The 12075-nt window shown below is 36.1% G+C and overlaps 1 protein-coding gene across 1 annotated transcript in view; it reads left to right on the plus strand.

Annotated features, from left to right (window-relative positions):
* Positions 1–8897, plus strand: part of LOC5574666 (calcium uptake protein 3, mitochondrial) — a 237660-nt gene extending 228763 nt beyond the window's left edge. Inside the window, exon 12 of the mRNA XM_021855405.1 lies at positions 8253–8897. Coding sequence (XP_021711097.1) covers positions 8253–8324 — 72 coding nt within the window. The 3' untranslated portion in view covers positions 8325–8897. The remainder of the gene's footprint in view (positions 1–8252) is intronic.
* Positions 8898–12075: the final 3178 nt, after the last annotated feature.

Here is a 12075-nt window from a genome sequence, read left to right on the forward strand (position 1 = left end):
CATCTAAAATATTCCAGTATTAATAATAGGTACTGCGTTGCCCAGCACTTTGGAATTGTAATAGCTGGCTCAAGGCCAATGAAGTCATTTTCCAACTAATTTGCAGCAGGTATGGTCAGGTACCCATACAAAGTTGATAGTTAATGGAATACAGTTCCCCATTTTAAGTTCGGCAATACATGACTAACTTCCAACTTCAGTTGGACAAAACAAGAGCTTTAATAGTAACCTGACTATCTTAACGAGACTATATTCTTTTACCCTACACTGAATGCACTCTACTCATAGGAACAAACATTTTGCCTGAAAAACTGTGCAGTGTTTACCAAGTGCGTAAAACTGATGCAACGTAAAGTTACGAGAATATACACCAGCACTAGCTCTATCTTCAAGAAGGAAGCCATCAGTACTGGATATAATTCTTTTAGTCTTGTAGATTTGAAAGCAGCAAAACACATGTCCAAGTTGAATCTTGTAGAACTCTCGTAATTTGAATTGAAGTATTCTTCAAAGTATAGGGATACGTTTAAAAGTAATCATTTGCAAATGTAGAAAATAAGTAGAAATCGTTTATTTTTCACTGATCAATAAGTGTATTAAAATTTAGCCATTTACATTCCATCATGGGGGTGACATTGGGTCAAACAAACTTGATTTAGTCCGCATATGTAACAAAACAGAAGAATAGTATTGTACTCAATGTTGACTCAATGTTACTAACAATTTGTATGATACACAATAATATGAAACTTTGAAATAGCGTTCATCCATCTCCGGACTGTCGCTAACTAAACTTGGAAAATTCAAACTATGATAACTTTAAAACCAATGAATTTACACACTTCAGGTTTGTTCCGTTTGATAAGCAATAGTATCAAAAATATGTCAAATATATTAGTAAAGCTCTTTTTAACTTTGTTTGTCCGTGACATTTGATCAAAAAGAGAGTCAAAAATGTGTTTCGTCAGATGGATACAAAATGTCATGCACCCACACACGGTGCTTCAATTACCATTATTATCAAATAAAATATACCATCCAAACGGCAGTCGGCAGTTGATTCCTAACGTTATTCTGCACCTTTGGGCCGAATTTAAAAAAAAAAACCTTAGTCAGAATTTTGATTTACGTCCTTTTGAATCTTGTATGATAGAAATCACATGATGTATGTCACTTTAACTTGTTTAAACAAACAGATTATAACAAAATATCCGGAGTTTTCTGTGACTTGAAATTTGCCTACCTCCAGGGGCACACATCAGCACCCACTTTACCTAACCAGACCCAGTGACCCACCGAAATAACTCTGGCCACAGGAACTTTCCCGAGTTCTTTTGGCCACTTTTAGGAGCTAGACATGTGTACGAGTATACTGACAAAAAATAGTTGAAATCTGCTATGTATGAGTTTCAGTTAGGGCTATACGGGCAAACTAAAAAGTAGTGCTTTAGAAGCTTTTTTTCCAACGATTTAATTTAAAATGCTAAAGAAATTTACGTATTATTGGCAGTCTAAGCCGATGCCACGCTTCTTTTAAAATTTTTCGGATATCAGCAGACAAATTACGTGTTTGTCTGCTTACATTTATACGCTGCTCAATTCTCTGTCGATTCACACCGACAACCCTGTTAAAAGCTTTTTGGGAACGTTTTTACAACGCTTCGAACATCTCATGTCCGTGAGACTATTGTCGGCAGCCTCATTCTCTTCGGCAGCTTGCCCGTACCGTAAGAACTGCAGGCAAATCACTCGCATTTTGAGGCGTGTTCATTTGAATTGATGATATCTCTGGTGAAATTGTGTGTGCATTTTTGAACATCTCGTCCAGTAAATGAAATTATCGCGGAAATGAGACGAAAATATGCATTTTTCAAGCAACCCGAAAATTAGTTGCCGCCTTTATCTGCAAGAAACAGATTTCGTGAACTGCTATAATTGTTGATCATTGTACTGACGAAAAGCCAAGATCGATCCGATCATATGCACTGATCCAACTTTATCGGCTCTAAACTTATCGCGATAATTATCACAAGGGAAATAACAAAATTGTTTGCCACCGACGGGGTTCGAACCCATGTTCATGAGTAAAAACGTTTCCAAAACGCGCGTGCACTATAACCATTCGACCACACCAGCTGAACGAATGGGGAGAGAAATTTGGTATATAAAAGCTACATGCAGAAGCGAAGGACACTCAAAACGGCGAAACAAGAGTAGAAAAGAAGGAAGCCAACTTCTCGTTTCTGGAGATAATATAAATTCGCTGCTGCAGATCTCGTGAAAGCACACTCTCGCAGTGCTGGACGGGTAGTATATTATCGCACGTCTCTTTCCTCTGAAATATCGGCTTGAGCGATAGGCTTATGATTATGGCCGCGACCGATAATTTCACTCCCTGATCTCGTCAGCGGGAAGCTGACAGAACAAAGCATCATCTGGTTTGTTTTGATAGAAAAATACTGTGTAAATTACCCTATTTATCGCATAGAACTAATTTTCTATTGGTAATTTTTTGACATTTAAAAAAAAAATGCAGCATTAAATCCTATTTTTTTTTTTAAATAAAATCTTAGTATTTTGAAATAACATGACAGAGCTCATTCTTGCTCATATTTTAACAAGGTTTCCCGCCCAAATAACGGCTTTATCATATTTGAACTGTTGCATGTTTCAACCTTGACACCAGATATTGAAAATGCTCAGCTCATGTGCAAAAGTCAGTCTATTTTAGGCACACTTGATGATCAGCTAAGGGGTAGGCCGTTATTTTCCAAGCTCGTTGAGCGTTGACGATCATTGATCAAACCCTTTGTGATCTGCGCAGATCAGCAACAGAAATCAACTGATCACGACAGTTATTTGACCAAATTGGAGTGAATTGAGGAATAATGTTTCTCTCGAATAACAGTGTTCTAAAATTGTACAGGCAGATAACATGTTTTCGATTCAGAGTATGATATTTTTGAGGGCTCATTATATCAGTTTATTGTCTTGAATGCGGCGGACAAAATTAATTCGTTAGAAAAAACTGTATTGTTGGATGGTTTACCACTGCCTAAAATTCATTTCAGTTTTTTTTTCTTGATCTAGTGTTGCAATAGAGGAAATGTGTTAAATTGGCGAATACTGCAGTCCATTTGGGTAAAGAAGTACTTGAGCACCTTCTTGGCCGAATTATTTGAAATTTTGCAATAGAAAGTTCATCTATACGATGCATCTTGTGGCCAAACATTCACTTCGGCTGGGAGGTTTTTCGGAATCTCCCCAGCCGAAGTGAATCAATAGATCCATCAATCCGGCTCCCTATGTTGTGCGTGTAAATTTGCATCGCGCAGAAGAAGATGGGGTGCAATTGCATTGAAGGCACTGAGTAATATCGATTGATGACCTCTGCTTATTCTAATATTGGTAAGATTTTTTGCGTTATGTACTGTACACGAAGTCTGGTGTTGGATTACTGTTGCTAAGTTGCCAAGCTCATTGTTTATTTCAACTGTGATCTCTCATGATCACTAACTCGATTTTGATTGAGTGGCACAGTTCGCTCAAAGAATATGATGGCTTTGATTGCTTGAAGTTCATGCTCATCAAGCTCGTTCACGTCTTCAATGCCTGCTTGACACTTTTGATCATGTTTGTCGTTCACTTCGCCGACAAATTTCCACTTGATTTTGACTTTTTTAAAAGTGCTAACACTGAAGTTGTCCCTACTGAGATTGTTCTTGTCTGACATTTCGGGAGGGCACGAAAAACAAAATACACTCTAAATTTGAGTTTAAACCTCAAAAACTCAAAATCTCAAAAACTAGAAAAATAAGTTTTACGAAAAACACTTGAAAATTGAGTAAACATATTTTCTGAACTAAACTTAAACGTTCGGTACTAAAATTGTTTTTTGGTGAAATTCTTAGCGGAGTTCTTATAAATCTTTTGCAGATTTTCGCTAAAAATAATGATTTCCATTATCCTGACAGATTCCAGAAGATCTCCTATGATTCTTGAAAATTTCCTCTGTTGTTGTTGGCAGGTTTATTGGCCAACAGCTAAAAGAATTTAACGACAGATTCTAAAAATATATTCGGAAGATTTTTACAAAAAAAAAATAATTCATCAAAGATTTTGTCATCAATAAGTAAGTTATATTTTTAGGCTTTGCCGAGGATCTCAGCAAAAATCTATCAAAGACATAGCAAGCATTAATCATCGGGTCATTAGATCTAATCATTGGATCTCGGGAATGATACGTGAAAGGTTGACGACCAAAGCAATAGTAATAGTTCCAAGAAAACGAATATCAAGTAGAGTGGATGTAACTTTGGGTGGTTTAGGGACAAAATGCCGAAAGACAAAACGTCGGTTCTCAAAACCTCGAAAGGGACAAAACGTCGAAAGGACAAAATATCAAAAGTAGTCATTTTTCTACACCGATGTGCAATTGTTTTCAAGATATCTGTTTTCCACATTGGTCGATTAAATATACTTTGAATAACGTTTGACACATAGCAAATTATTTATTCTTTCAAAAGATAATCATTCTTTCAAGTAATTCTCGTTTTCTTCCATTTCTTTCCTTGCGACATTTTGTCTCTTCGACGTTTTGGCCTTCCGACGCTTTGGAGTTCGACGTTTTGTCATCCAACCAAAGTTTATCATTCGTGAATTTTCGGAAGCTCTCACATATTGAATAGTTTTGAATGTATAAATATTAAGATAGATATAATATCATACTACCTAATCACACAAAATGATCAAAAATTTGAGAACATTAAAATTATCACGTATGGTGAAATAGGGAACCATTATGTCTATAACTAAAAAAATAAAAGATGCTTTTACATCAATTAATAGCCTTTGATTTATTTTTCCTAGGTAAAATATGAAAGCTATGAAAAAACACCATTTTAATTCGAGTTTCTCCTGCGCCGCGAAGCTAATGCTACTATGAGAACCAAAATTGGAAATATAACAATTATAAGCACGTGTATTCCTACAGCAGCTCAAGTAATATTAAATAAAACAAATCCGTAGTTTTCATATTTTTTCAACAAAAACAAGATAAAAAGATGTCAAGGGGCCCAGATAGCCGTAGCGGTAAACGCGCAGCTATTCAGCATGACCATGCTGAGGGTCGTGGGTTCAAATCCCGCTGGTCGAGGATCTTTTCGTAAAGGAAATTTTCTCGATTCCCAGGGCATCAAGTATCTTCGTACCTGCCATACGATATACACATGCAAAAATGGTCAATCGGCAAAGAAAGCTCTCAGTTAATAACTGTGGAAGTGCTCATAAGAACACTAATCTGAGAAGCAGGCTTTGTCCCAGTTGGGACGTAACGCCAGAAAGAAGAAGATAAAAAGCTTTAAATGACTTAAAAATAATACCGTTAGTTTTATCATTCGTTTTTGTACAAGCATTTGTCCCTAAGTTGACCGGCTATTAGAACATCGACCATAAGGCTATCAAGATATTGAATTGATAAATACAATCAACTCTCCAGAACTCGATATTGAATGGACCATCGAGTAAGGGAGGTATCGAATTGCAGAACACAAAATCAGTGCACCTGCGATTTAAGGGACCATCAAGTTAGTCATGAAAACTATTTTTCACTATGGTTCTCTAACTCGATATCGAGATACGAAATATCAAGTGAGGGAGATTTGACTGTGTTTTAAAAAGCATTCGTCGAATAAAATCCGACCAGTGGAGAATGGTTCCACAAGCCATGATATTTGGCATTAAGGTCACCAATGAATAGACTTGTTGTGAGTCAATTTCCGCATAACCGATGAACTTGCTAAACAGGCAGCTATGAAATTTAATTTGCCAAGTTGTGTTTCAACAGAACCACTCTAAGTTCCAAAAAATTCGGTATCAAATAAAGAAAAAAGTTGATGCTACTTACGCTTACTAATAATGATAGCAACTCCATCACAAGTTCCATCCAGACAATCATAACCATAAACGAAAAGTTTTAAATTCTGTTCAAGTACCGTAATCCGGGAGCAAATTGATCACTATTTTACAACTTTTTGTCATGTTATTCTTTGGAATTCAAATATTGTCAAACAAATTTCAACAAAATCAGTACTACATTGAGCGTTAGCAGTTTATGTAATCGATTTTTCATGAAATAAAATTTAAAAAAGTCTTGAGAAAAGTGAAAAGCAATTACCAGATTAAATTTTCTATCTCCTTTTGATAGCTTGGAGCCGAGAATATATCTTCTTCTTTCTGGCGTTACGTCCCCACTGGGACAGAGCCTGCTTCTCAGCTTAGTGTTCTTATGAGCACTTCCACAGTTATTAACTGAGAGCTTACTATGCCAATGACCATTTTTGCATGCGTATATCGTGTGGCAGGTACGAAGATACTTGATGCCCTGGGAAGTCGAGAAAATTTTCAACCCGAAAAGATCCTCGACCGGTGGGATTCGAACCCACGACCCTCAGCTTGGTCTTGCTGAATAGCTGCGCGTTTATCGCTACGGCTATCTAGGCCGAGAATATATGAGCAAATCAAATCTCTTAAAAAATATATATCTTTCTATCCAGAAGGAAAGTTGTTCTTTTTATATACTCAAAAGATTTTTCTTCACTCGAGAGACCTTTCAAGACGATCTTGATGGAACGTACAGTTTTCTTCGCCGGAAGTGAAAAATGTGTGCCGTATATCTTCAAGATGTCTGAGAAGTAATTCGCGATATTCAAGTATTTCCGTCAAAACCACAGGACTGAAACAGCTGTCATCCACGAATAACTGGAGTGAAGCCAAAAAAATTGTGCTAAAGATACTGATTTGACATCTCGTCAAAAATATCGATTTAAGCACGAAACACACTCGTTTTCGAATGCAACATTTATATTTAACTTATCATTCTGGTGTTATGTACGTATAATTTTATCCAGTTTTCTGTAGTCCCAAGAAAATTTAGCCACATTTTATTAGGCGCAATGATAAAAGATTAGCAACAGTGTTATTTTTGTTCTCATGCGATATTTGTTGCTACCGCGCGGGGTTTGAGGAGGACAAAGCCTAAAATTGTTTACTCAGCACTAGCGCCACACATACAGTGGATGGCTTCAAGAATTAGCGCTTCCTTCAGGGGGTTGGTCAAACCACGAAGACTGTGATTTCTGATGAAACCTTGTTTCTTCTAATAAAGTTTAAGATTTCTGGCCTAAATCCTTCAAATTTTGAATTACTGATCGTGGCGACATTCTTCGATTCCTCAATTTAAACAATGAACATTTTGCCCAAAGCATAGAATTGATTGCTCATCTCAAATTAATACCCTTAGAAAGAAACGATACTTTTCATCCGTGTTTGCCACACTTAACGAAAGTTTTAAAATTCGCTTTCTAGAAAGGAAGTTTTTGTAGATTCAACAGATTTTTTTTTCAAGACAATGTATCCTCTTGTTACTTTATAAAGTATCAAAATTTCCGTCAGCAGAAACAATCTGAGAAACAGAATGACATACTGAAATTCAAAAACAAATGTACTTATGTACCCCCATAAGGCGATTCAATGAAAATCCAAAATTTTTTCTACTCAAACAATCTGTCCTCCACTCTTCGTCGAAAGGATCCCTTAAGCAATGGTAAGTAGTTTGAATGTCGCTTCCCTGTCACAATTCCAGTGATACTTTATTAGTCTATGTGTATGTATTAGCAATGAATATTGTACCTAGATGTAGCTAAACTGAATCACATTTCTTTTATCTGTATTTTCAAAATATGTTTTAACGCTAACGACTGTGCTATTCTAAATAAACAAAAACCGCAACAATTCATTGGCTTCTCAATTAGAAACAATTATCCATCCTCAAACGTGTTGTGCGCTAAACGAAATTTGAAGCCTGCTTGTGATAAAATCTGTTGTTTCAACATTATTTAAAAAAAATAAATTAGGCTTGTACATAATAAAAAAAAATAGTGTCGCAAAAGCTTTATCGCAAGTAGACATATATTCCATATAAGCCTTCAACTTTAGTTTAGCCAGAATGTTTTATTGAACCATCATCTAAATCTGCCTTTCAGTTCAACATTCAAAATTTAAGCACTTTTTTTCGAAGCTTTATGTTTGTCTTAACAGAATACGTTGTATGTCTAATCAATCTAGCAGTTGTATATAAAAGTCCTACAAAAAGGTAAGAATCTATGGATATTTGTCCTATTTAAACCATTGCTATAAACAAACCTCAAACTACCCAACTCTCATAGTTAATTCAATTTTACTCTCCTTTTCAGTCGAACGTGAAATCCGAAGGATGGGAAGCTTTCAAGCACTGTCTCAAACAGGAAATGAAGCAAAATGTCTAAGTATTTTGGCTCTAAATATCACTCTTGCCATCTCTTCATCATCTAGCAACTTCCCCGTATTTATTCTACCGTCCGTGTTCCTTGCCATGTGTGCAATACTTTGAAACGATAAAAATAATCAAAAGTATCACAACTAGATATTATACGTATTCAAAACCCAAAAATAGGAACGAATAGCTATCAGTTTCTAAAACTGCTTTGGTGAACGTAGGAAAAATTGGTTACTCATTAAGTTATTTATTTAGCTCAAAATCATATTTATTCGTTGTTAGTTGTTTTGGAACTAGTCAAATTGTTATGTTTTGAACATACCTAATGGAATAAAATTCGCTCCAATACATGTGAAAATTATCGTTGAAAACGTGTTTGATGTTGAATGAATCCGCATCTTTTGACATCATCGATCAAATCAACTTACTTTTAAACGCTTTTAACTTAAAAAAAAATCACAACATTTTACCTAAGGCCAAACATTTTAAATTGCATTTAAATGCTGCATCAAATATGCTTTCCAACCTACGTTGAAAGTTGGCACAAAACCACGGAATGTTAAATAAATTGTTTTCAATCCCTAAAAAAAGATGGCTGTCATCACTGGTCGACTATCGAAAAGAAACAATAGAGAAATCCATCAAAATCTGTAAGAAAAAGCACAAATTTATCGTATATATTATTTTGGGTTTACCTTACAGGTTACACTTGCTCAATAAATCAGTAAAACCCCTAAAAATATTGTTTTTGAATTTCGCTTCCCGGTACGCCTCTAGCCGAATTCGAACGTATATCGTCGCTTTGGTTTGGATTCGTTATAACTCATATTTCTTGACACTTGCGCGGTTTTCGTTTCATAACACCCTAAAACTCTCTTTTCTCTTCGCGATTCGTCATGTTGCGCTTAGCTTTAAAATTTTTTATAACCCATTCAGGGTTGATATCGTCGACTCGTACCTCGCTACTGAAACGATCGATTTGTTCTTCTTAAGTAAGCTAAATAAGTTCAAAAATCAATATGCGTTCATAGAAAATCGAACAATCATAGTAAAAACGCCTTATCAGCCACTTTTGCGTTGACAACTCCCCTCTCTTGTGCTCTGCAGTCGAACTCCCGCTCTCATTTCGTGTCGCCACTACAATATACTTACAAAATATACGCGATAAAGTATAGATATTTGTATAAAAATATATGTATAATATTGTATTGTACGCTTTCTTCCCCTTCGAATGTGTAATACTTATTCGTGTCATTTTTGTTTGATCTGCTATCTTTGTTTGTTGTCTTACAATTCCCTCTTTGCCCCTCGAGTTACGAATCCGATGATCGGATGGGATCACTTAATTGTCATTCCAATAAATTAATCTACATTTATGAATAATCGTTAATGGAAAGGTTACATTTACACAACGGTTCGATTTTTACATGCACACTTAATTAAGAAATCAATTTGCAATAGTTAATTTTAAAATTTCGGTAATTGGAAGGAAATTTATAGCTGGTTTGAAATCGTTGAAGGAATTCGAATCATTAGTTAGAAACGTCAATATTCAAAGAAGGAATACATCTGACCACTTGGATGGGCAACCTTTAGCATTCGCACAAATTCGCGCGAAACGAATTCAATTGCTGAAGTCATCACAGAGCACTCTCGACCAAAACGCAAGCAAATCGAATAAAAGTAAAAAAAACACTTTAATCACTTTGAAAAATATATTTACACAGAACATTTGCACGTGGCATAGCACCATCCGCCGAATCTGGTGAAAACCACACCACTTGAATGGCCAATATAAATACAAAAATTGAAGGATTTCGCATAGGTATTTCTCTAGTACATGTATTGCTGAAGCTCGATCAAAGTAAGGGGCCGTCCATTAATTACGTAAGGGTTTACAGGGGGAGAGGGGGTTTGAGATTTCTTACGCGCCATACAATTTATTATTTATTTTCATACAAAAAGTCTTACCATGGGGGGAGGGGGTGTTGAAAAATCCCAAAAATTGTCTTACGTAATAAATGGACCGCCCCTAAGCGAAGAGAAACATCCCATCTGTGGCGGTCCATCATTGGCAATGTATCGCAATGTGTAACAAGTTTTAAAAATAACAGCAGCGAACAAGAGCCCCAATGAGAGAACGATGATAAAATTCTCTTTTCTCTCTTGTTTACCATTAGGTAGGTGTTTTATTTTACTGACACGATAAACAAACCCCATACCTAGCCCCAAACATTCAAAAGCAATAGTGTCCCCCAGTTTTTGGAGCTTGTTTAGAGGGGTTTTTATCATGCACTGCTATCCCTTCGACCTAAGCAGAGCTGTCCCAGACAACCAAAATGTACGTATAACGAAATCACCTGGAGGCTCTATATGTGCAAAATTTCACTTATAAGATGTTGCGAAACACGTACAAAAGTGAAGGCGATATGCGTGCATATATTATGTGATGAATAATAACATACAATGCGAGTGTATAAATATTCTACCGAACTAACCTGCAATATTATGCGACTTAACTTATGATAACAAATGATGATTTGACAGCTGCTACGGATTGATCCGATTTACTTGGTGCGTGTGTACGGGACAAAACAAAATGTACAAATGAACTCAGAAAAGAAGTGTTTTATGCGAGGAAACTCATCAATCTGACGAGTTTATTCACGGTGTTTAGCGAGTTTGATGTAATTAGTATGAATAAACGAGTTGTAACGTAAACTTTCATGCGATTTCTGGTTGTCTGGGGTTGCAGTATACGATAAACAGGCTCTCATGGTGTGCTGGAAGTCATGGGGCTTGTTCATATATTTCATAACGCTAAAATTGGCCATTTTGGATACCCTCCCACCCCCATTTAACGCTTTTTGTATTATTATTTTTCTGTTTTTGTACGAACCGTAACATCGCAAGGACAACCACCCACCCCCTCCAGCGTTATGAAATTTATGAATGGGCCCATGAGTGTTACAATTTTCTCAGAATTTAATCCCTGCTCTAATCATTCTGTCAAAAATAGGGTCCTAAAATTTTCAATAAAATCTAAATATTCAAACTTTAATTTAAAAAAAAGGGTTCAAATTTGAACATTGACAATATGAATCATGTTTGACATTCACTTGGCTGAAAAAAAAATCCACTAGGGGTTCGCTTCTTAATAGAAGTCTACAAGTAAACTGCCACGAACACCTACGCACGATCAATCTTACACATGTCGATTTCCTCAGAATGAAAACGTATCGATGTTTGTTTGACGTCATTTGAGCTTTCGGCCAACGTCAGTCCAACAAGGAAGTGAATGTTCGGCAGCCATTCTGTTTATGTATGATATCTCACAGCAAACAAAAGCAATGTTGTGTTCCCACAGCAAACGAAGAAAATTTTGCCAGCATTGCACTACTACGCAGGCAAATGAATTGGTCTATACTGGGGTTTTTCCTATCTGACATTTCGGAACGGATGCGGAAAGCAAAATAACAAAAACAACTTTGGACTTAACGTTCAACGCTCCGTCATCGCAATCATCGTCATCATCGAAACTTCAAAAGCAGTTTTTTTTGATCAAAACTAAAAATTATTCCATGAAAATGTGTTCACCGTGGAGAATAGAATACAGTGAACACTTATTCTTGTAAATTTTTTTTGAATGTGCACGAAAAATCTGCTTTTCAAAATTTCGAAAACAATGACGGATCTTGCCCCCATAATCCAACGAAATACACTTAAATATTGAGTATATATGTTTTTATGGCCTAAACTTA

Source organism: Aedes aegypti, chromosome 3 (genome assembly GCF_002204515.2).
Source record: "Aedes aegypti strain LVP_AGWG chromosome 3, AaegL5.0 Primary Assembly, whole genome shotgun sequence".
In the NCBI taxonomy this organism is placed as follows: Eukaryota; Metazoa; Arthropoda; class Insecta; order Diptera; family Culicidae; genus Aedes; species Aedes aegypti.